We start from the raw sequence: 26,032 nt of genomic DNA on the forward strand, positions 1-26,032 counted from the left end.
CTCCCCACAGCAGACACCCTGTGGGGTGGGTGAGGCTGAGAGAGCCCTGATATCACTGCTCGGTCAGAACAGCTTTATCAGTGCCATGGCGAGCCCAAGGTCACCCAGCTGGCTGCACATGGGGGAATGCAGAATCGAACCTGGCTTGCCAGATTAGAAGTCCGCACTCCTAACCACTACACCAAACTGGCTCTCTGGTCTGGCTGCCAGGCAAGAGAAGTTCGTAGGTGGTTTGCCATGGCCTGCCCCATTTCTTAATGGCCATGACCCATTTCTTGGGGGTCACCCTTCCAATTGCTAGCCAGGGCTGCCCCTGCTTAGCTTACAAGGTCTGACGGGATTGGCCTTGCCTGGGCTATCCAGGTTGGGTCGCTGGGGACAAACGAGATGGGGAGGGGATGCTTGTCTATCTCGTGTCATTCTTGCAAGAAGCGTCTTGCCCCTGTTGGAAACAAAACGCTGGGCTTGATGGTCCCTTATTCTGATTTAGTGAGGCTGCTCCCATGTTCTCACGAAGCCTGTTGAAAATCTGTTATTGATTTAAATTGATAGCATGGCCGTGCTAATTATCTCGGCTGACAAGAAGATGGGTGTTATTTTGTGGACGTGAAATGGTCTAATTGTTTACTGTTAGCTTCTAAATATTCAGTCTTGTTTTGTCTGTCTTGGCAGGACTGAAAGATTTGCTAGCTTTTGCATAATAAAGAAAGATTCCTGATCAGTCTTTCAACCGTCCTACCACAAAGAATCAGATAATGAACTCCAGTTTGGCAGCCACCCTTTTATTTTGACCGTATTCATCCTGCTAGGATGGGCAAGAAATGGACAACCAACACAGACCACTGAAATGAATCCAGGCACAAGATAGTGGGGGCTGGAAAAGTTAACTTTTCACTGGCAGTGCAGGAAAGGTTATGCAGAGAGTGATAAATGCAATGAAAAATATTTAACATTCTGGTTCTCTGATGATGCAAGTTCTAATATTCTTGAACCTATTACAGAGGTGAATTCATTTTGGACAGATATTGTTGTTTGTTAATTGGAACTGTCAGCGGCTTTGAAGTTTTTGTTCATTGTTTTAAATTAAGATTACAGCTATACGCTAAGTGTCATATCATGATTCACTTAGCAGTACTTTAATTTAATATTCCTTTTACTTTGTTTTGTAAGAAATTCTGTTGCAATTATTCAGTGAATGTTTATTTATTTCTACATCATCCTTTCTCACTGAGATGTTTGCATTTGCTTGTTGTTATCTAATCTTGAAAACCACTATAAATATTTCTTAAAGCCTGTAAGATTATTTTCCTTTTGTTTAATCACATGAACAGATCCTAATATTTGTGTGCTCTGCGTGTGTTAACACCATTTATTTATTAATCCAATTTATATCCTGCTCCTTCTCCCCTTAATGGGACTCAAGGCAGCTAACAACATATAAAATACATCCAGTAAACTTTACAATAAACTTTAAAATATATAAAATGACTATAAATCTATCCCAGTTAAAATCTATCCACTGTCAAGCAGTGTATGTTGCATGGACACAACTGGAGCATAATTCATCAGCTGCCTGGTGGATCAATTGAATATATTTGTTACAGTCTTAGACATCATAGAGCCTGGTTGATCACAATCACCCAAAGGTTGCCCAGGAATGACAATGCTTCCCAGCTTCCACCAAGCTGCTCATAATGGCAGGAGATGACAGAAAGGATACAGAGGCTAGAGCCTCAGTCTCTATTTGGTTCTCTTAAACCAGTGGAGCCTAGCAAAAGGAAGGAGTGATTGACAGCTTTGGAGAGAAGACAGAGCACTCGCCTAATGGCACAGCAGCAATCAATGTTGGCTTCCAGAGCACAGTCTTTACATGAACATGCTATAGAAATCAGCAAGCACCTACACGTGGAGGATGAGAAATCCACTGGGAAACAGTGGGACAGGGTGCAAGGTTTTCAAGTCTAGCAACCAGCAGGGAAGAAGGAGATGGGACACGCGATGTTGACAATATCACCACACAACTTCTGGGTTCAGCCTGGAAGAAACAGTGGTTAGCCCTAGGAATTGTTGGATGCTCTGTGGTAAAACCATAGAGTTTCCAGTGATGCCTAAAAGTACCTGATATATTGGCACGGAAGCTAACAGTATTTTAATTTTTCTCCCACACAAATTAACTCCCTATGTTAATCTGAACATATGTTCATTGGTTTGCTGGGGATGTGGTAACATAATTCATTTTTAAACTTTTAATTATGCATTCTAGGAAGCCTTCCTTATCTCTGTCCAGATCCTGCCACCTCTCTCATACACATTGCCCTTCCATTCTGAAGGCCCATGTTACAGTGTTATTCTGCTGCATGAAATCAATTGAAAAATGAAACGAAAACAGTCTGTCATGTAGCATGACAAGGAAGAATGATAAGCCCACCATCGCTGTTTTCTTGGGGAGTGCTGTCCACAGCCTGCCATCCTCCAAAGCCGCCAGGAAGGTCAGGTCTGGCCATCCAAGCCTCATTCCAGCAATGGTAATTCCTTAACACAAGAAAATGAGAACATTAAATTTTCAAGCTGTAACATTAGCGTCAAAGCAAAGGAGCATATTTATTCTTCATTACAGCTGGGCCATTAATATCTGATTGACATTTCAGGGAAATAAGCACAGCTATTTATACCAAGACATAGCAGGGCAGTTCATTGATACCACACTTAGGTCAACCTCGGTGTAAGGATTCGCGGGGCCTATAGCACCAGAACCAGTTTAAGGATCCTCAGGGCCTTAGCAGAGCACAACTGAAGAAGAGTTGGTCTTATATGCCGCTTTTTCTCTACCCGAAGGAGGCTCAAAGCGGCTTACAGTTGCCTTCCCTTTCCTCTCCCCACAACAGACACCCTGTGAGGTGGGTGAGGCTGAAAGAGCCCAGAACAGTTTTATCAGTGCCATGGTGAGCCCAAGGTCACCCAGCTGATTGCATGTGGGGGAGTGCAGAATCAAACCCGGCTCGCCAGATTAGAAGTCGGCACTCCTAACCACTACACCAAACTGGCGCTGTTCCTTGTGCTATAACAGCGGGACACCTTTCCCAGGGATAGCTGGAACTTTGGAAGCAGCGGACAACTTCTTTCTTTCATTCTTGCCGTCCACAAGCTGCATAAGTCTGAAGAGCCCCTCACAATCACAGTGTGAAGGCCTCCTAACTGCAGCACTGCTTAGCCCCTGGGACTATGGGGCCCATAACACATGCTGTGCGTGCTACTAGGATAAACCACCTCTGACTTTCATATATTCCAAGTATATCTGTTTTGCGTATGACAGCGTCATGTCAACACTAGAACAGTTCAGATGATCAATGTTTTAAGATCTGCCAGGTACCCCTCAACATTTTCCTTCCTCCCTCTACTTGTTGATTCCTTGAGCCCTGATTTGCAGTATGAACTAGCCTTGCGGTTATTGTTTCAGTGCATGGTAGTCAAAAGAAAAAACTCTCACATGCTGAGTCTCTTGTGTGTGTTTGCCACCATGCTCCAGGAACAACTTTTGGAATGCCCCCCCCCCCAAGCTGCCATCTTAAAAGTGGCAGGCAAAAGCCACTTCTAGCACATGGCAGAGGTATGTGTGAATGGTTGAAACTCCTTGGAAGACAGAAAGGCGAAGCACTTTGCAGCTGCTGTTATGAATCAAGGAAGTGCTAGAAACCAGTCAAAGCTTGAGACTTTTTCATACACAGACCCAAGCACAGTAGACATTGCAGGTTGGCCATGATAGCGAAGCCTCAGCCAGCAAAGAGTTGGATGGCCAGGACCCCTCTCCTTCCAACTCCCTTCAGGGCCATCATGGGCCTTTTTGGGATGGGGCAGACTGACCTGCCCAAATAAGGTTAAAACCACCATGGGTCCTTTTCAAAATCTATTTATCCATCTATCCACCTGCCTGCCTGCCTGCCTATCCATCCATCCACCCACCCACCCATCTATCTTTATATCCCCTCCAGCCAGCATAACCCCTTTGGGGCTCTGGAGTAACCCTGAGGTTCCGTGTAACCCTAGTTGGGAAACATGGCTCTACACAAACCTGTGAATTATTCAGTACAATTTTAGGAATAAACTATGAATTGATAGGGTTCCTTTCTAATTGGCAGGCACTGTCAGCCAATCCCTGAGCAGATTACCATCACTGAAAGGCATGGGATTTATTTAGAGTTTCTTGCCCTTTGTACAGCTGCCGTCCACCCAAACTGTAATGAAACTGGCTCCAAGGATTGGAATGCAGTCTATGCAGCAGGAGTTGAAAAACACCACAGGATCATCATATATACAGTCTGCGCAGAATATTCTGAAGGTTTGTGGGGGGGAAACCCTTCGGCCTTGTAATTTCCATTCTACTGGTTTATCAGCGCTCAAGAAAAAGTGCGAACAAGTGAGAGAAAACCCTGAAGACAAAGTTCAGACAAGCTTCAAGAGATTTGATCCACTGTAGAAGGGGGGACGACATAAAGGAAGCCAATTTCCTTAAAAATATATCCATTCCCTGCCAGCTGATAAAAAGATAATTGCATTAATGCAGCCGACGTCTCCTCGACGCTAGAATATTAGTGATAACGTCTCAGCAAATTTGGGGATTGTTCAGTGCGGACTGTTTCATTAATAACAAGTGGAGAAAAAAGAAAAACAACAAGAGAAGTCAGAGGGATCCAAGGCTTGTCTAACAAGACATTTCACAGTGGAAATGAAAACCGGAATGAAGGGAAAACTTGTCAGTTAGGCGAGCTAATGAACCAAGGAAAAGGAGAGTTATTCAAGGAGAGTGTGGCACTCAGCATACATATTTGATACTGGTTGGAATGCTATGTTGTTGTTGTTAGGTGCGAAGTCATGTCCAACCCATTGCGACCCCATGGACAATGATCCTCCAGGCCTTCCTGTTCTCTACCATTCCCCGGAGTCCATTTAAGTTCGCACCGACTGCTTCAGTGACTCCATCCAGCCACCTCATTCTCTGTCGTCCCCTTCTTCTTTTGCCCTCGATCGCTCCCAGCATTAGGCTCTTCTCCAGGGAGTTTTTCCAAGTGGGAGGTCTCATTCCCTACGTCACTTAAAACCTCACTTCTTAACTTCTTTAGCCTTGAGAAACCAATGAAACTTTCTTCAGGCTTTGAGAAACTCCAGAAGTGGCGTGATCCTGCAGAATATGGTTGGGAAGCATAACTATGCACCCACCCACCTGAGGTCCCTCCAGGCCTATCATTGGGCATTTTGGGAGGGGGGATAAATGTTTAACAAGCCTGATAAATGTTTAAAAAATCTATAACAAATTAATTAAGTCTCACCCCTTGGGAAACCCTTCCAGGACTGTCAAGAATCCCCAGGTTTTCACAAAACCCTGGTTGAGGAAGCCTGGCTTACTGACATGAGTTCAGCAGCTATGCACTTCATGGCCAGTCGTGGTGCAATATTCAAAACAGTCTGAGACACATAAATAGATAGGACCTCCATAAATAGACAGTCAGGGCTAAGATGGAAAGGATTTTACTCCCAATGCTTCTCTTCAAAGTTTTCATTGACACATTTTGATGAGAAAGAATCTCTGAAGGGTGAAGAGCCACATTTGATAACCAATTGAAATTCGTTTCTCATATTTGGAATCTGGCAGTTGATATTGTGCAGGTTTTCATAGCTGACATTTGAGCGATATGTAGCATTTGGCAGTACTGATTGCTGAAAATGGTTTTAGTTTTTTTTTTTCCATTGATAAGCCTGCCAAGGAATATCCATATACCTGCCACAGGATCCCTGTGTGGGGGATTCTGGGTATTGTTTTAGGGTGCCTGCTCCATTCACAAAGAACAGTTTTGGGCTTCACCATCATACAGTATGTAGATAGCTCAGGGAAGCCTAATCCCATCAGATCCATGAAGCTAGGTAGGGTTGATCTTGGCTAATATTTAGATGGGAGACCTTCAAGGATTTGTTGGATGGTAGTTCCTCGAAGGAACACAAGGGGCCATGACATGGAGCCAGTAAATGGCAAACAACCTCTAAACCTGGCTGTCAGAAAATCCCCATGTCTCTTGGCTACCCTACGCACACAGTATGATAAATATATATGAACTAAGCATAAGTTTGGAATACATTCAACATTCCCGTACAAGTGCACATAAGGGAAGGCAAGCTCTTTTGCAGCTGCTGTTCTCATTCAGCAACACACAGCTTCCAAAGAACTGAGGATTCTATGAAAAATAATTTGCAAAAGATTGGCATAATAGTTTTTCACAATATTTTACGGTCGTTGGCATGCAATAGTATCAACCATTTCGATGTGGTGATATTTCTATCATATGGATTTGATACAAAAATGCAATGGCCTCTAGTATATGACAGTATTTCACAGACAATGTGCAATGCTAATTATTATCTGGCAGAAGACAGCTCACAGGATTTCATATTTTAAGATCCCTCCCTCCCTCCAAAGATCTGGGATGCCGTGAAGTCTCATCCATTTGTATTAGTCAGTTTGGATTTCCAGTTCTGAGTTTAAAACTCCACATTCCAAATACAGAATCCAAGTTTTACTTTGAGATTACTTACTCAGAAATCTGAATTAGGAAACTGAAACATTTGTCGAATTTTAAATATTTACCAACTTTTGTTTCAGTTCTAGTAGAAATAATTAATATTATCTAAGTTGAGTTGGTCGTGATCAATGCTACTGTATTTAGCCTAGTGAAACTTATTGTTAGGTGCGAAGTCGTGTGCGACCCATCACAACCCCATAGACAATGATCCTCCAGGCCTTCCTGTCCTCTACCATTCCCTGGAATCCATTTAAGTTCACACCAACTGCTTCAGTGACTCTATCCAGCCATCTCATTGTCTGTTGTCCCCTTCTTCTTTTGCCCTCGATCGCTCCCAGCATTAGGCTCTTCTCCAGGGAGTCCTTCCTTCTGATGAGGTGGCCAAAGTATTCGAGTTTCACCTTCACGATTTGGCCTTCTAAAGAGCAGTCAGGGCTGATCTCCTCTAGGACTGACTGGTTTGTTTGCCTTGCAGTCCAAGGGACTCGCAAGAGTCTTCTCCAGCACCAGAGTTCAAAAGCCTCAATTCTTTGACGCTCAGCCTTCCTTATGGTTCAACTTTCACAGCCATACATTGCAACTGGGAAGACCATAGCCTTGACTAGACACACCTTTGTTGGCAGGGTGATGTCTCTGCTTTTTAGGATGCTGTCTAGATTTGCCATAGCTTTCCTCCCCAGGAGCAAGCGTCTTTTAATTTCTTTGCTGCAGTCCCCATCTGCAGTGATCTTGGAGTCCAGGAAAATAAAATCTGTCACTACCTCAATTTCTTCCCCATCTGTTTGCCAGGAATTGAGAGGGCTGGATGCCATGATCTTTGTTTTCTTGATGTTGAGTTTCAAGCCAACTTTTGCACTCTCCTCTTTCACCCACATCAAGAGGCTCTTTAGTTCCTCTTCGCTTTCTGCCATTAGAGTGGTATCATCTGCATATCTGAGGTTGTTAATATTTCTCCCCGCAATCTTGATCCCAATTTGTGACTCATCTAACCCCGCCCTTCTCATAATGTGCTCTGCATACAAGTTAAATAGGCAAGGCAACAGTATACAGCCTTGCCGTACTCCTTTCTCAATTTTAAACCAATCAGTGATTCCATGCCCGGTTCTCACTGTTGCTTCTTGATCTGCATATAGGTTTCTCAAGAGACAAATAAGATGCTCTGTTATTCCCAGAGTGAAACTAGGGTCCTGCAATGCAATTTTTGTATCATTTAATGTGTTGTGTTAAAACCTATGCAGATGCTTTCAGTTCTGGTTTTAGATTTCTCAACAAACCTATTGAGATTTACTGAATATCCCATCCTGCAAATTGTATTGACTGACTGCGTGATCCGCCTTGAACCCAAGTGAGAAAGGCAGAAATAAAGAAATAACAATTAGCATGTGAATTCTGATTCTGTTACTAAAATGTGGGAAGCTTGTTATTAATTTTAAAAGTAAATATTCAAATGTAGGTTTTTATATAGCTTTTATTTATGTATCTAAATATTAATATGCTACTTTTCTCCCCAATGGGGACCCAAAGCAGCTTTCAACATTGCTCTTCTTTCTTCTATCTTCATAATAACCCCCCCCCCCCCCACCCTGGAAGGCACGGGCAATTCAGTTTGGATGAGCCAAAAAGCACCCAAATTAATGTTGATTCGGATACTTTTCGCCTCTATCCAAGCCAAATCACCCCTCCCTGGACTGAATCAGCCTTATCCGAATCTCCAAATTGTTATCCAAATCACCAAATAGTCATTTGGTGCCTTTGCAATCTATGGCACCATTGAAGTCAATGGGAAATTTTGCCCTCTTCTCGATTCTGTGGTCTGTGGTAGGGGTTTGACATTGAGGCATCAAATTTGGGGCTTTGCTGCAGGAGACTTTCCTCAAAAGAAACCTCAAGTCTCAAAAATATTGGATCAGGGGGTCCATTTCTACAGGTACCCACAGAGGGCACCCCCATCCGACATCCACAGTTTGCAATGGTGAGGGGAGACAAGAACAGAGAATCTCTTTCTTCCACCAATGAAAACGCCTTCTTTGCATGCCTGTAGAATTGGATCCCCTGATCAGATCTTTTTTAAACTTGGGTTTTTTTTCAAGGAGAGGCTCTTGCAGCTACTTTGCAAATTTGGTGGTGGTACTTCAAACCCCAACCTCTTATTAAAACCCACCTCCCCCCAGGCAACAGTCTAGATGAAAAGGCAAAATTTTCCATTGACTTTAATGGTGCCATAGGTTATAATGGTGCCAAATCGATTCAGGTAATTCAGATTCAGCTGAATCCAAACCAATCAATGGTGATTCAGGTGATTCAGTCTGAATCAATGTGGGCCAAATCCGAAAAGCACCACATTTTTATTCAGTGCACATGCCTACGGCCCATGCGATGTAGGTTGGTCTGAGAAAGAATGACTAGCCTCTCAGATCCTAATCCAACCACTATACCATGCAGACTCCTCTGAAAACATTTGATTATGCATCATTTAAATGTTCGTCACTTCTGTGGGTTTAGTGGGAGATGACACTCTGTATTTCTAATAAACGTCACCAGATGCATAGTTCAATGAGACCAGGCCCTACGTTGAGGTTAGTTATATCATCATAAAAAAGAAGATTTAATTGCTATTCTGAAAACATAGACTGGCAGTAATGAATTCAGGAATCACTACACAGATCAAGGTCAATTCAGGGAACATGAGACACTTGCTAGAATAATTGCGACCAAACTAAACAAGCAATAGGGGTATTTAAAACAAACAAAAAGGAACCAAGTGGTTTTTATGCCTGACAATCAAACCAGACTTAAAAGGGGGGAAATCAGACTACATGGTTTATAGAAGCACTTCTATAATGGCTAAATTACAATGACCTGCATTACCTGACTATGCCCCTGCTGTCAAATGCATATTCCTATCAGAATGCTCCTATTGCTTGGAGGCGCACTGTAAACACATTCCCAAAATCAAATGTCAGCCAACCAAGAATTTAGCCATTCTACAGATTACCAAAAATGAGGTAGCCTGCGGTGAAAGGATTCTGACTGTACCATTTCAAATTGCCTGTGTGAGGCCGCTTGTTTTTGACATAATGTCTCGCATATAATAAAACAGACTTTCAAGGAGATAGGGTTAGCAGAGTCTTGGTGTCCTGGGTTACTCTCCTGGAATATTACACGCATGGAAAATGTGACACCTCCTGCCACCTACAGTCCGAAATCCCTCAGTCCAGAATTTCATCACCTCTCCCTACAATTTCAATCCGTTTAACGTGTGGATTAAATGGGATTAAGTCCAAATTTCTTGCCTCTCTATAATATGGGCAAGACCTATTTTATTAGATTTTATATGGATTGCTGTGATAACACATGTGTTAACATTCTGAGTACCACAAAACAGTACTCATAACTATTTTCATCACCATGGTCAGCATTCTGATGTGGAAATCAAGAGCCCGGTTTAGTTTTTTTCCTGTCCTTTTTAACCTTTGAGTCAGCACCTGAACATTCAACAAATCAGAGTCTGGAATGAGATAAGAGGCAGGGAAGCTAGTTATGTTCACAGGCTCTCAAGATGGCCACCTACCTGGCTCTCTATTCTAGCTCATGCTGAGTATTCTGAGGATGCATCCCATATTCTAATTCTAATCCAGCCTATTTAAACTTTTTGACGTAGAACACATCTTCTGGTGCGCACCTGGAAATGGAAATTTCTATGGATGTGACGTCTGTAGTCCTGCCTCAGGGAGTACGCCAGAAGAGGCAGGGAGGTAGCCAGCAGAGCTGTTCTACCACCACCCATCTTCTGAGGCCAGTCACACCCTTACGAGAGCAGGACAATCCTCAGAAGACAGGGAGTGGAAGAGGTGGCAACAGAGAACTGAGACCCTGCGCTGAGCCCAGCTCAGTGCTCAGCTGCAACTGCTGCCTGTCTTCTGAGGCTGGTCTGCCCTCAGGAGAGCGGGACCAGCCTCAGAAGATGGCCAGTGGAGGCAGTGGCAGCAGAGCAGTGAGGCCCAGTGCTGAAGCCCGTTTGGTGCTCTGCCACCACCACCACCCATCTTCCAAGACCGGTCCTACCTTCAGGAGGGTGGAATGGCCTTGGAAGATGGGCAGTAGTGGTAGCACAGCCAGTAGGGGTTGGCGCCAGCCTTAACCAGCCACCACCTCCACATAATAGCCGAGATGCTGCTTGTCAGAAAAATTTATCTACCCTTGAGAATGTCTGCAACATTCTTTAGGCTTCGAGAAACTCTAGAAGTGGCATGAGTGTGCAGGATATAGTTGGCCCCTTCCCTTCCCACCTCCTCCAGGCCCTTCATTGGCCATTGGTCATATCACCGAATAAATAGGCAACAAATTAAGAAAATATAAAACATGAATTAATTACTACCCATCCAGGAAACCCTTCCAGGGCCATCAAGAAACCCCAGGGTTTCACAAAACCCTGGTTGTGAAAGTCTGTTCTAACCATTTGCACTATGCTTTGTTCTCAAAGCTTGTATGATCCTCGATTTGCTGTATTTTAAACCCTTTCCTCCTATTCTTCTGTGTCTTCTGAGATACCAGTCAGGTAGATACTATGATCCTTGATTCTCATGGGCACAATTCCAGTTTGCACTACCCAGGGCCATTCCGCATCGGGATCCATGTAGCAAATTGTTTGCTGAACGAAAAATCGCCATTTTAAATAGTGGAATTCGTCGTTATGCATACCTGCCTTTGTAGTGGAATTCAGTTGTGTTTCTATCGTTTCCCACAGGGTTCCGGTCTCGGCAAAAATCGCTAGAAAGGAAGCGCTATTGCCGAGCTCGTCCCGCCCCTGGCCGTCAAGCAGCCAATGGGCGGCCGTTAGCATGCTCCCAAACAGCCCCTTTCCCTTTAAGGAAGGAAAAAAGAAAACACACACCCATTGCAACGAATCTGCGTTGATTCGTTTCAACGAGAGACCCATCCAGCGAGCAGGTGGTGTTTGAGCTGCCATTTCATTGTTGGCACGCTCCCCCCGAGTGAAAAAAAAATCCCCCCCCCCTCACGGGCGCGATTTTCGGCTGAAAACAGTGTGAAAAATAAAGTGAAAATAAACCAGCAAACGGGCTTCTGTGTTGCTTGTGCTTAGTGACTTTAAACAGAGGGACTGCAGCCGGGGAAGCCTCACTAGGTAAACGATGGCTTGCCAGTGCGTTGATCTCCGCTCGCTCGGAGAAAAAAAATGGCGATCGCTTCGCTGGAAGATCAGAGGAGAGAGCCAGGGGGAGGGACTTTGCAGAAACCGCAACAATGGTAACGCACAGAACTTTCCCGCTAGTGTTGCAGATTGGTTGCAGGAGTGTAGCGCTTTCCGGAGGGTGAATCCACTTTTTGGGATTTCCCTGAAAGCGCTACAACGAAGCGCTTTTTGCGGATCGGTTTCAGGAGTGTTGCAGATTGTCAACGACGTTGTACATAACGGCAAAACTGTAGCGATTTCAATTAGTAACCACTGTGCTATTTTGGACGAATGCGGAACGGCCCCCAGTCTCAATCATGGCAATCATTCTTCCCTCCCCATCTTCATAGCTGGCCCTAGCTAGGGATGTATGAATATTCCAGTTTGTATTAACTTTTTTGTTTGTTGTCACCGTGAGCCTTTTTATTCCACTTATTTATTTTACCTTCCCCCTCTGTATTTGCTGGTGTTCCCAAATAGTTCCATTGTGCCATTCAATGCCATTCCATCCCTTCTTCTGTACAATTTATGACCATCCATATACAACTGATATGAAAACAATATTGAAAAATGCACTAATTTTAAACAATTTGGCATCACAAAACTGAAAATGGCAGAAAAATAGAGACTCCTGGGTTCAATTTGCCCAGCTGAAATGGCGATTCCTGAGTGGAGCCAACAGGGTTGAGAAATTCAATTGCATCTCAAGCTCTGGCTGTCTAACTGGAGTCACCAAGATATATCTGCAATTGTTATTACTTTTTTCCTATGTACACAGAACCAAATAACTGTGGGGATGCTTGGCAGGGAAAAGACAGGCATGAGTTAAATTTCTGGATGAGAAGTTTGGGATATACCAATCAACATTTCAACTAACATTCGAATCTAAGTAGAAATACAGTATTATTTAGAAACAACACAAAATCTACGGGGTTGGATCCAACAAGCTTTTCAGTTGGTGAAAGAGAGAGAAGAGAGGGTCCCCTTTGGCCAAAAGGTTATGATGGGGATCCTGTGGGATTTGGAGGCATCCAAGCCTCCATGTGGGATTTGGGTTGTAGTAAAGGTGGGAATTAGGTGACAGAGTAAAAGCTGTCTGGATCCAGCACAATTTCTGGAGAAAGACTAAAAAGCCTGATAAAATATCTAGAATTTAAGCTTATAAAAACAATATTAAAATCAAAATACACACACACACACACAGAGAGAGAGAGAGAGAGAGAGAGAGAGAGAGAGAGAGAGAGAGAGAGAGAGAGAGAGAGAGAGAGAGAGAGAGAGAGATTCTGTAAAGCAACAGAAACCAAATGCAGAGAAAGGACACAGAGGAGAAATGGAAAGAACTATAGGTTAAATTAATGTGTGCCCCAGGAGGTGGTATGCATCATGTAGCAATAAATATCCTATGAAGAGAGGAGGAGGGGGGAGTTCAAAAAGTAATTAGAGAGAGCAAGATTTAAACCACAGCAAAGCTTGCCCTTAGCTGACAAGAGATCTAGAAAGCCCCATTTACTTTAATTCTGTACTTGGTTTGAGAGAGTCAGCAAAAGGCGCATGACATCATTAAATACACCCAGAGGAGGAACAAAAACAGGCCATTTCACAGGGCTCAACAGATGGTCTGGTGGCACGTTGGCAGCTCTACTAGAGGCAGCCAAAGTGGGGGCTATTATTTAATGCTTAGAGCGCCAAACAAGTATTCCCCCCCTCCCAAAAAGACACCTTACCAGATTGAGTCTTTTGTGAGTTTATTATCCACCTTTGACTCCTCATCTAAGAAGACATCCAGCTGTATGTTGCCGTCATTATCATGGGCTGAGGAATAGTTAGTGATGACTCTTGCGGGAATTCCTATGCACCTCAAAACTGGAAGAAGAGAAGGGGAAGGGAGGATGGAGAAGTTTGTTAGAGTGAATAGTGGTGAGTGGGCAAATGGTCTAACCTAGGAGCAGATTCATCTTTCTCTTCCATTGGACTTCTATTGGTCAGTCATTAACAGAAGCAGCATCCAGATTACTGGGCTTGCTTGGTGTAAACCCAGCTGCAAGAGGAGCCAGGCCCAGCTCAGCCCCTGCTGGCCCAGCTGATTGGTATAGCTGAATATCTCCCAATGAATTTTTCTGGCTTTTATTCATGCTCAGCTATACTGGCAGCTGATCAGAGAAGGAAAAGAAGAGTTGGCTTTTATACTCCATTTTTACCTACTGGAAGGAGTTTCAAAGAGGCATACAATCGCCTTCCCTTCCTCTCCCCACAACAGTCACCCTCTGAAGTTGGTGGGGCTGAGAGAACTCTGACAACTGCTCTGGAAGAAGAAAAGCTGGTTTCTATACTCTGCTTTCTGCTCCCCAAAGGAGTCTCAAAATGCCTTACAATCGTCTTCCCTTCCTCTCCCCACAACAGACACCCTGTGAGGTGGATGGGGCTGCGAGAGCTCTGACAGAGCTGCTCTGTGAGAACAGCTCTAAAAAGGACTGTGAATAGCCCAAGGTCATCCAGCTGGCTGCATGTGGAGGAGGAGTGGGGAATCAAACCTGGATCTCCACTCAGTCACTATACCAATCTGCAGTCATCTTAAATAATCCCCCCAAAATACTGGTAGGATTTTTTTAAAAGTATTTGGGGAACTCAGTTTAGCCAACTGCACACCCCTTTGTCAGTTGTGCAATGGAATGTCATAATGCGAACCCGTGCCACCAACATGGTGTCGGGAGGTGGTGCCCCACCACCTGTCCTGGTGCCTGCCAAGGGTTTTTTTTTTCAGGAAATGGGTGGGGGGCAGATGGGGCATTTTCTTCCGATTGGCCTTTGGCACAAGGATCTTGAGGACCAATGCCTCTGAGGAAAGGCTGAGGGACTTGGGAATGTTCAGCCTGAAGATGAGGAGGTTGAGAAGGGACATAATTGAAAAGTCGTCACTTGGAAGGGGGCAGAAGAGCAGTTCCTGTTGATAGCAGAGGAGATGACCCATACTAATGGGTTTAAGCTACGTGTATAATGATATTAGCTAGATATAAGGAAAAAACTTTCCCAGTCAGAGTAGTTCTGCAGTGGAATTGGCGCCTAAGGAGGTGGTGAGCTCCCCCTCAGTGGAGGGTCTGGGCAGGTACTTCTCATGTGGCTGGGCTGGTACTTCTCATGGATGCTTTAGGTCAGGGGTAGTGAAACTGCGGCCCTCCAGATGTCCATGGACTACAATTCCCATGAGCCCCTGCCAGTGAACGCTGGCAGGGGCTCATGGGAATTGTGGTCCATGGACATCTGGAGGGCCGCAGTTTGACTGCCCCTGCTGTAGGTGGTTCCTGCATTTCTTTTGGCAGCCACTTAGCCATTCTGTGGATGTTTCCCCTCGCTGAGCCAGAGACCTGCAAGCTCAAAAAGGGCGAGGACCCCTGAGATAGGCCTTCAGGCTGCTGCTTCTGCAGTCGTTCATACCTTTCAGCCTCACATGTCTACAGTGTTTCACACCGAAGGGCAGCTTAACATATTCATTTTAATTGTATGATGACAAATTGCTTGCATGCCCCCAACAGCATATGCACCTATTGATTGAGCTTAATTCAAATGCCCTCCCAGGCGCCGGGCACGTGAGCCATCAAGGTTCATTGGAAATAATTCAGCTGACAATTTCAAGATTAATGGCTTTGCTCCTTCTTTTTCAAAACGTTTTAGCATTTTTAACAGATGACTGTCCCAAAATATTCAATATGGTAACCTTGAGATGTTGTATGGTGAGAGCCCCCCAATTGCTAGAAGTGCTAAATAGCTGGGAAACTAATGTGGAGGTAATCGTTGCAAGAAATGCATTATCAAAGGATGCCCAAAAAGGAATCCAATGGGGCGTTATTGAGAAGCAGTGGGATCCCCCCCCCCCCCCCGGGAGTCTGGTTAAATGAAATGATCAGACATATGTGTGATTTTCAATGCAGCCTTTGGGAAATTGCCCAAGCAAATTAAATGATTTTCAAGCTGGCGATGGCAAGTAACAGTTTATCCCACTATAAACAATTCCTCAAACTTCCAAAACATCAAAACGAACTCCTAGGTATTTTTTCATTTTCGGTATCTTCGTCAGTGATGTAAGATACTCTTTAAATGAACTCCTATCATATATCAGAAGGATATGACCTTAATCCTATGGTAGTATGAATGTGGTTCAATCTCCAAATGTTTCTCTGGTATCCACTATACAGAGGTCTACAAATATTAGCATCACCAAGTGTAAATGCTCTTTAGTAGTAGTCTTCACCTGTTGGTTTGGGAAACAGCCCAGCAGACTTCTTCAGTGATTTCCGTGCGCCTAATATGTGATCATGAGCCTCTTGTGGCGCAGAGTGGTAAGGCAGCAGAAATGCAGTCTGAAAGCTCTGCCCATGAGGCTGGGAGTTCAATCCCAGCAGCCGGGTCAATGTTGACTCAGCCTTCCATCCTTCCGAGGTCGGTAAAATGAGTACCCAGCTTGCTGGGGGGTAAACGGTAATGACTGGGGAAGGCACTGGCAAACCACCCTGTATTGAGTCTGCCAAGAAAACGCTGGAGGGCGTCACCCCAAGGGTCAGACAAGTCCTCACTCACTTTTGGATCTTGGCAGCTGACATCTCTTTATTTATTTTTTATTTACTACATTTTTATCTTCTCCTTCTAAGGTTGCCAGCTCCCCTCAGGTCACAGGCAGGGGATGGGGGGGTGGGGGGCTAGGGTGGCCAGATCCATCTCTGGGAAACTTCTAGAGATTTGGAGATTGAGCCTGGGGAGGCCAGGAAACTCAGTGGGGTACAACGCCATGAAGTCCACCCTCCAAAATATCATTTTTTTCTAGGGGAACTGATCTCTGTAGAAATAAGCTGTAAAATCAGAGGATGCCCAGGTCCCACTGGAGGCTGGCATCGGTATCTCTTCCCTCCCTTGGGGCATACATTGTCCTCCCCTCCTCCGTTTTCTACTCACAACAACCCTGTGAGGTAGGCAATGTTTCCTGCTCTTCCTGTTCCGTGTTAAAATGCAAGTGAATGCATGACACTGCCCAACAGCAAGCTGGACCTCCGATCATCCTAGCTCACTATTATCTATTCTGACCACCCCTGGTTTCCCAGGGTCTTGGGAAAGACTCTTTGACAACGTCTACTTCCTGAACCTTTCAGATGGAGAAGCGGACAATGCAAAAGGAAAATGCAAGTGAGGCAAATGAAAATACAGGAAACCCCTTCAGCCTAGGACATTTCTCACCCTTCTGTTTAAAAATAATCATTAGAGTGGCGTGCCATACAAATAACTCACACAGGCATCTATATCTATATCTATATCTATATCTATATCTATATCTATATCTATATCTATATCTATATCTATATCTATATCTATATCTATATCTATATCTATATCTATATCAAGGTAAAGGTAAAGGTATCCCCTGTGCAAGCACCGAGTCATGTCTGACCCTTGGAGTGACGCTCTCCAGTGTTTTCTTGGCAGACTCAAGGTTTGCCAGTGCCTTCTCCAGTCATTACCAAGCTGGGTACTCATTTTACCGACCTCAGGAGGATGCAAGGCTGAGTCAACCTTTAGCCGGCTGCTGGGATCAAACTCCCAGCCTCATGGGCAGAGCTTTCAGACTGCATGTCTGCTGCCTTACCACTCTGCACCACAAGAGGCTCGTATCTATATCTATATCTATATCTATATCTATATCTATATCTATATCTATATCTATATCTATATCTATATCTATATCTATATCTATATCTATATCTATACCTTATATAATATAAAACATGCCTATGATACTGAATTTTAGAAAGTCCTCCAATAACCAGCATGATTTCTGAAGTCCACAACATGGCTAGACATTTGCCTTAACTTGCTGTGCTTGTATTGTCAATCCTCTCTATCAAATTAAAAAATCAGGTCTCCGCCCCACAGTAGTATAGCACCGGGGGGGGGGGGGGGGAGTGCTAGGGTTGCCAGCTCTGGATTGGGAAAGAGCTGGAGAGTTTGGGGGTGGAGCCTGGAGTGGGAGGACTTTGGGTTAGGGAGGGGCCTCAGTGGAGTATCATGCTATGATGCCCACCCTCCAAAGCAGGCATTGTCTCTAGGGGAACTGATCTCTTTAGTCTAATTATGAGCTATAATTCTAGGGGACCCCCATACCTGGGGATTGGCATCCCTAGACAGTGAGAGCAAGGGGCACACACCTGTAAGAATACCACCAATTGAGATGGATGTTTTAATGTGTGACTGTAAGAAGAAGACAGATGAGCCAAGAATTAGACACATTTTCAATGGCTTGGAATACCTACTAATATTGGCATTTGTATGGAGTAGAAGGCAGGCTTGCACTGGAGTTCTGCCAGTTGTGGCATAAACAGTGCGCTCGTTTTAGCATCTGTGTGTTCACAAGCACAGGAAGAAAGATATGCCTCACCAGAGAGGTACATTCTAACATATTTATTTTCAAAAACATGCAAATATATTGGATCTTTATTTCTGGCCAATTCGTTTTAGAAAATCAAATGCATACACATTTCGGGCTTCTGCCATCTACAATCATAATATTTACTTTTAACTGAGAGTCAGTAGAAGAGAATAAAGGAAACTACTCATTGTAAAGGGGTACTAGAGTATCATCCTGACTGAATCAGGAATTAGGGATAAGCACTCAGAAATGTACTATGATAAAATCTATGCAAACAGCCATTTGTAAATGTTGCAAATCAAACATTTCTGATATTTAGGAGTGGCTGAGAACCCTCTGATGTTGCAGCTATTCTAGAGTTTCCCAGGGTATTTCCGCACATCGTTAATAATAGCGTGGCGCCAGCTGAATGCCGTAATGCTAAATATAATCGTACCTCCTGGCCCCTCCTCACCTTTTTCTTGCCTCACTCTGCTCTGTTGCCATTTCACACTTCTCCCCCTCCACAAGTACTGCTTGAAATGACGGAACAGAGCAATGTGCTTTATCTGCAACTCTCTTCCGCATGTCAATCAAGCCAGGCAGCCAATCCCCTTTCTTCCTGCGATGCCCGCTAATTTTTTAAAAATTTAAAACGAGCTCCCAGAGGAGATCAGGGCCCTGACAGAGCTTAAACAGTTCCGCAGGGCCTGCAAAAAGGAGCTCTTCCACCAGGCATTTGGTTGAGACCAGACATAATCAACAGCGATTGAAGGGCCCCTGCTCCCCCCCTGCCCCCCTCAGAATTCCACCAATATGCTCTGGATCTGTTTGCATTGTTGCACTATTGTATTGTTTATATTGTTTATACTGTTATATTGTTATATGGTTACAACTATTAGTTGTTATTATTATTATTGTAAGGTTATTCACATGTTTATAGACTGTTTTATGTATTGTTCTTTGTTCTTATGTAAACTGCCCTGAGCCTCCGGGGAGGGCGGTATATAAATATAATACATATAATAAATAAATGAATATAATAAATAAATAAATATTTTTCTGTTGAAATGCCTATGTATCTAATCATAGATGCATAGTGCTTCTTTATTGCCACCCCTTATGAAATCACAAGTCTTGCTTATTTTAAAAATGAATCTTGTTCCTGATTATGGGGGGGGGGGAAGCTTAGAGAGGCATGCTTTATGCTACAACTTTGGGGGAAAATGTTTTTTGGCTTTGCTTGTATGCTTGCACACCTATTTGTTGCTCCAGGCAGTTCACTTAAAAAAAAAAAAACTCCCATTCCCCGGATGCACTTTAAAATGGAGGATGTAGCTGGCCGTTTACTGCCCAGATGCTGCATGTTGGCGACGTCATTTGGAGGGGCCGGAAGATAGCGACAACTAATTGTAATTATTTCACTATTTTTAAAGGGTGCAGAAATCCCCCCAGCCTGGTTCTGGCAACCCTTCCCCCCACCCTCACCCCCACCAGTGGTCAGTGGGGACCTGGCAACCCTACAATGACAATATATATCAGTAGGCTTAAAATCCTACAGGCGACTTGACGTATTTAAACACCACTGAAATCGTTGGCATCAGATGGACACACGTTAACTATCAGAAGGGTCAGAAAGTAATTATCTTTGGTTTCTTGGAGAATGAAAGGGCACAACGTAAATGCCACAACATAACATTTTTGTTGCACGCTTTTCTCATACGTACAAGTGTTGAAGACTCCAGCAAAGACCCAGCACTGGCCGTACCGCACAGGCTCCTTTGAACTGTAATAGTCCAGCAGAATGTCCACGCTTCCAGTCCAAGCTGATGGAGGGACACCATAGTCATACACATTGCTCCAAGAACCTACGAGCACACCCTGGTCATCTTGGGAATTGATCTGAAGCAGGGAGGAAAATGAACAAATTCATTGTTGGCGTATACATTCCTAAGGGTTGGACAATATTTCCAAGTTAAAAAATATATATACATTACTAGTCCTAGAAATCAAGCACCTTTTCCCCACCCTTCGTTCCAGGAGCTCATGCTCTCCCTTCCCCATTTTATCCTGACAAACCTGTCAGACAGGTGAGGCTTAAGGGGATGCAGCAAGCTTCATGCAGGGTGGGAATTTGAACCTGGACTATCTGAGAGACACAACACTAGGGGCATGCAAACACACAAACATAGAACTTTCCCAGGATTGGATATATTGAGAACAGAAAAATAAAAAACATAACTGGAATAGTTAGGACCTAAAAGATTGAATGTCTGGGTGAACTAGACGAGAAGAATAAAAAATGTGTGAACATTTATTTTGTACAATTAAAAAAAAACTTTGAAGTTAAAAACGCACACCAAGTGCATAGGCCATTATTGAGAAGTTATCCTGTGCATAGTAATCTTAGATCTAAATGCACAGGATAACTTTTCAACACTGGCCTATGGACTTTGTGTGTAACTTTAACTTCAATTTTTTTTAAGTTGCACAAAATAATGTTCACATATTTTTGTAACATGTCTTGTTCACACAGACATTCAACCTTTTAGGTCCAAACTATTCCAGTTGGGTGGTTTGTTTTTGTACTCTGTAACATTTCTCCTCTCCTTGTCTTTTGGGTATATTGAGCCTGAAAAGTATCAGTATTTCCCAAATTTCATAAATCCCAATGCCAGTATGGTATTTGGGTTCTGTAAATATTCAGAAATCTGATAAATATCACATGATAAATTTTTAACAATTTTTTTTAAATTAAAAAATCAATTAACTTCCACCCACTTGGGAAACCCTTCAAGATCAAGAAATCCCAGGGTTTCACCAAACCTTGGTTGACAAAGCCTGGTGTATGCCTTGATGTGAGGCCTCAGATGCTAGTTTGTGTTTCTCCTCTCCCCCCTGTATGGAAGGGGCCTCAGTTAGTTCTGTGTGTGTGGTCTGTGTGTGAAACAATAAAGAAGTCTAGAGTTGCAACAGCCAGTCTCCTATGTGCGATCTGGACAGGCAAACTTAATCCTACACGCCAGGCCCCAGAGGATACTACACAGAGCATGAAGAAGGCCCCAAAGGGGGAAAATAATGGATGCAGAGACTGCAAAACTCTAGCTCCTTATGTGAAGATAGATTCAAGTGGGTAGCCATGTTGGTCCAGTGGCACCTTTAAGAACAGCAAACTTTTATTCAAGGTATGAGCTGTCATGTGCACGCATCTGAGGAAGTGTGCTTGCACACAAAACTCAAACCTTGAATAAAACTTTGTTGGTCTTAAAGGTGCCACTGGACTCAAAATTTGTTCTTCTAGCTCCTTATGTAATTGATTCCAGGGAGGAGTAATTTGCTTTATCACAATGCACTGGAGGGGACGGAAATTCATAGGTCAAAGACTGAGATCCGGGGAATGAAAATTACTTCCCAGGAGCTCTCCATTGCCTCACAGGCTATTCTATTCTATTCTATTCTATTCTATTCTATTCTATTCTATTCTATTCTATTCTATTCTTTCATCTGTCTGTCTGTCTGTCTGTCTGTCTTGTTGACCGCCTCTCCTGGACCCTACAAAGCCACAGCTCAATGCATGTGCAAAAGGACTGCGATTTTGCACCAGCCAAACTGCTCAGGCCCTTGCATGCGGCATAGAAAAGCATCTGGCTCGCTCTGAAAAATCTAGCAAAAAAAGCTAAACTGCAAGCCAAGAAAAGGAATGAAACAAGGAAATCTATAATCTGAAATAAAAACATTAGTTAGCAAAGGGAGTTCCTGCTGCTTCTCCCTAGTAGTAAAAAAAGGAGAAGACAGCCATTTTTTGGAGAAAAGGGATCATTTTGCTAAAGACTGATGCAGAAATGGAACCTGATGAGAGCCAAGCCAGAGCAGGTAAGCCAACTGAGAATTATGCTTCAGAAGACAGAGAACACAGCAGCAGCAGCAGCAGCAACAAAAAAAGGATCAGGCCTCCTTTGAATAACAAATGGAAGCAGTATAAAAGAAAAGCTCCATCTAAAAGTTCACGTTATAAGAAGAATAATGTTCTAAACGTCAAAATGTGGAGGACAATACATCACTGCAATTTGCAAGTCGTGCATGATATATCAATCAATGTGGAAATACAAAATATGAATATTATACGGAACCAACAACATCAAGATATAGATATTGATTACAAAAGTTGTCCCAAAATCCATTTCAATCAAATCTTTTTAAGAACTGTAGAAGAGTTATGAAACCAATAACCATAACTCAGATGAAGAATGAGTTTTCCATTTTTTTTTTTACAGAAAGATTATTTGTGGCATTCTCTGTACCCACAATAACTTTTTTTTTTTTTGCTTGTTAGGCTGTTATTATACAACTTCATGACCTAGGATGTTTCTTCTTTAAACATTTTATATCTTTGGGGCATTTCAGTAGTCCTTGATATTCTGCATACAGATTGTGGATTCCATTGATATATCAAGCTCTGTGTTTTGATATTTAGGGTGCGATCAGTGGGTTTAGAAAGGTGTAATTCTGTTTAGGATTTTGTGGACAGGATGCCAGCCCCAGGTGGGAACTGGAGATCCCTAGAATTATATCTCATCTCCAGATTAAAGAGATCAGTTCCCCTGGAGAATAGTTGTTTCTAAGGTAGACTCCATTGCATTATACTCCACTGAGGTCCCTTCCTGTCCTTAATCCCACTCACTCCTGGCTCCACCTTGAAGGTCTCCAGGCATTTCCCAACCCAGAGCTGGCAACCTTATTTGCTGATTTTATGGAATACTCTTATCTGATGGATGCGAAATACTAATGCTGGGAGCCACTTTTGGAAATGGTACATGGAGGTTGTGAGATTTACTGCCGTATCCCAACTTCCAGTTCTGCCAGAACCACAGTGCAAGTTCTCCCCAAATGATTCGTATTTAGCAGGAAAGGAACAGATCCTAGAAAGCAACACTGACTTCTTTTACAAGAGAAATTGTCATCCAACTTGTTATTCACCCCCAAATTTACCCTTTTGCAATCCTTTTAGTGGACTTCTTCTCAAGTAAGTGGCATGTGAAGACAAACAAGGCTACTGGGGTTTGCCCACCATGACAGCAAGAGAAGATTTTGCTGGCTGAGAGGTTTCCTTGAGGGCAGGCTGTGCAAACCGAGACTTCTGCTGACTAATGATTGAACAGGTAGCGATTAATGAGCAATATTTTTCCTCCCAGCCCTCTGAACCAAATCAGTAGAGGCCTGGTGGAAAAGCTCTTCTGCTCTGTACCTTTTAATTATGTTAATGCAGAGCTGCTAAGTTCTTGCCAGATGAATCACAACTCTCATTGAAAAGCATTTGGCTGGATTAACTACTGGTTTCTAATTAGAAAAATCGACTTCCTGGGAACCCCCGGGAGGGAATGAGATAAGGATTCGGTGGCAGGCCCAAAGGGCTTTCAGGATTAGACCTTTAGCTGCTAAGGAAGGTAGGCAGGAACAAAAGCGGCTCTTCATAAGCTAGACGGGACAATAGGCTGTATTAACTTTGCCACCCAAACTGGTCACAAGCCAGATCACTGGCGGCTTTGAGAAATTAGAGGAAGGCTGTGGAAAAACAGTAACACTTCTGGATTTAATACCACATTATAAGGGCAAAAATCCCCCAAATGCACCTTGTCTAGGCTGGCGATATTGTTATGGATATTTATGGTTTTAATTGTTAGCCACTTCGAGGCAACACAATTCGTGAGAGGCAGGATACAAATCCAAACATAAATAAAAATAAATAAACAAAATTTTTTTTCTTTTGAGAAACCCCAGAAGTGGCACGATCATGCAGAATATGATTCAGAAGCATAGCTGTGTACATGCCCACCTGAGCCCCCCCCTTTCCCGCCCCCTCCAGGCCCATCATTGGCCATTTTGAAAGGGAGGTTGACATGACCATATATGATCTCATCACTTGATAAATGTTTAACAAATTTTTAAAATATATTAAAAATTAATTAACTCCCACCCATTCAAGAAACCCTTCCAGGACCATCATGAAACCCTGGGGCTTCTTGATGCAACCCCATTTTAGGGTGTTTACAAGAGTAGTGCTCAGCATTCTGAAACTTGGTTTCTATCAGTCAAAGGAGAGTGAGAGATAAAGACCGAAAGAGGTAAAAGAAGTAAGGAAGGGAATGAAGCAGGGAAAGGGAGAGAAGTTGAAGGGGAAGGTATATAGAATAAGGTGGCTGGGGGTGGGGGGGAGGGAGGACTGAGTGAAGCAAAGAGGAATGGCTGGCAGGGGGAGGAAAGGAAGATAGTGTGGCAAGGTGAATGAGGAGGGGAAATGAGATTCCCCTGGCAATTCCTAGTGGATCCTCCTCTCATACAGTTCTGTTGCCTTACCACTGCAGAGCCAACCCGGCTGATTTTGACAGGATTTCCTCGGCCAGACAAATCCAGTTTTGCTCGGTCCATCAGGTACAGGCAAGCATCCAAAACACCTTCTTCAAACTAAAGAGGAAAAGAGCACTGATTCAATTTACAAAGCAACCAAGGCATGAATGTTCATTTTCCCAAAAGAGAAAACCCAGGTCAGCAAATTCTTAAAAAATGCCCGTGTGCAATCTGTTTCAAGGCAGAATCCTGGGTCAAAGAGGACTGGCCTGGGACTGGTCTCAGAGTGAAGGAACTCTGAAGCAGGTCTCCAGGGGATTAAAGAGGATCAGGGTGATTCAGACCCCCCTCCCCTCTCATTCTGTGGCCCAAGAATCCAGTCCAGCATTTTAGCACAATGAACAACAAACCCCAGTGGAGGGAATGAGGACACCTGTTTCCAGGTAGATGGGGCTGCCCACTTTTGTACCCCACAGTTTCTAAATCAAAATAGTCCTTTAATGGATCTCAGGTTGTTCTGAAACTTTCAGCCAACTAAACCAGACCACCCTACTTCTTCAATTATGTTTTACAACTTCAAACTCATTCTCTAAAAAAAATAAGCTTCATTAGCACCCAAAAACTAGAATTCCTTCCTGGGTTTGATGACACAAATCTGATAATGACATCATTGTGGAGGGTGGCATTCTAGCATTCATCTAAAATTCTATGATTGAACCATAAAGTTCTTCTGCTAGGCCAGGCCTGGAATCCTAACTGCACAATACAAAAGCAGCCATTTTGAATTCCAGAAGGGTGGTTATTTATCTCAAATGTTTGATAGAAGTCACAGGGATCAGTTTTGTACTCTAAAGTTATAAAGATATCCTGAAGGGTCAAGCCTTGGCTTAAATGAAGTCTTACTCTAAACGTTCTCATCCGTCACATAATTTAAATATTTTATAATTCAGCGTTAGCTTGGTTACTAGTTGCACTGTTTCTTGGTTAGTCCTAGACTAGAGCTCAGCATGTCTTGCAAAGTGACCCACATCAGCAAGTAGTGACCTGAAACTGTCTCCTTTGAGAATGTACTCTAATAAAGGACTTTAAATGCTGGGGTCCTGTGACAACAAGGACAGGAATAAATAGGGGGCAGAACAGAGGCTTAAACGGAGCCAAATTCATTATCCAAGAGCCTGCCCTGAGATACAGTCCAATTTGCTCAGAAGAAATTGCACGGCAACCAAAAAATGACACTGGTTTTTGGAAAACAATTGCTCTGGTGATGGCGGGAGCACATGAATTCAATTATGAGTCTCTCTAATTGGTGGTAGACAAATGGCAAAATTATATTTCTTCTGCAAGTTGGAACAAACGTCTATGAAACTTTCTCCTCATGAACTCAGCTCTGTTTGAAAATACATGCTGGTCAAGAGAGCAACAATAAGTTCATCGTGTCACTGATTACTTCATCGCCATGTGATGCTGAACTATCCAACATAATCACATCCGGGTTGAACATTGTACATTTATCATCCTTCTTTTCCTTTGGCTCTC

The 26,032-nt window shown here is 43.4% G+C and overlaps 1 protein-coding gene across 3 annotated transcripts in view; it reads right to left on the bottom strand.

The window, feature by feature from the left end:
• F13A1 (coagulation factor XIII A chain) overlaps positions 1-26,032 on the bottom strand; it is a 96,132-nt gene that overhangs the window by 24,149 nt on the left and 45,951 nt on the right. For all 3 annotated transcript variants that reach the window (XM_077353123.1, XM_077353121.1, XM_077353122.1), the window contains exons 6-9: positions 24,506-24,613; positions 19,879-20,053; positions 13,488-13,626; positions 2,429-2,532 (exon numbers count right to left, since the gene is read on the bottom strand). In XM_077353123.1, the coding sequence (XP_077209238.1) occupies positions 2,429-2,532; positions 13,488-13,626; positions 19,879-20,053; positions 24,506-24,613 (526 nt within the window). The remainder of the gene's footprint in view (positions 1-2,428; positions 2,533-13,487; positions 13,627-19,878; positions 20,054-24,505; positions 24,614-26,032) is intronic.

Source organism: Paroedura picta, chromosome 9, assembly GCF_049243985.1.
Source record: "Paroedura picta isolate Pp20150507F chromosome 9, Ppicta_v3.0, whole genome shotgun sequence".
NCBI lineage: Eukaryota > Metazoa > Chordata > Lepidosauria > Squamata > Gekkonidae > Paroedura > Paroedura picta.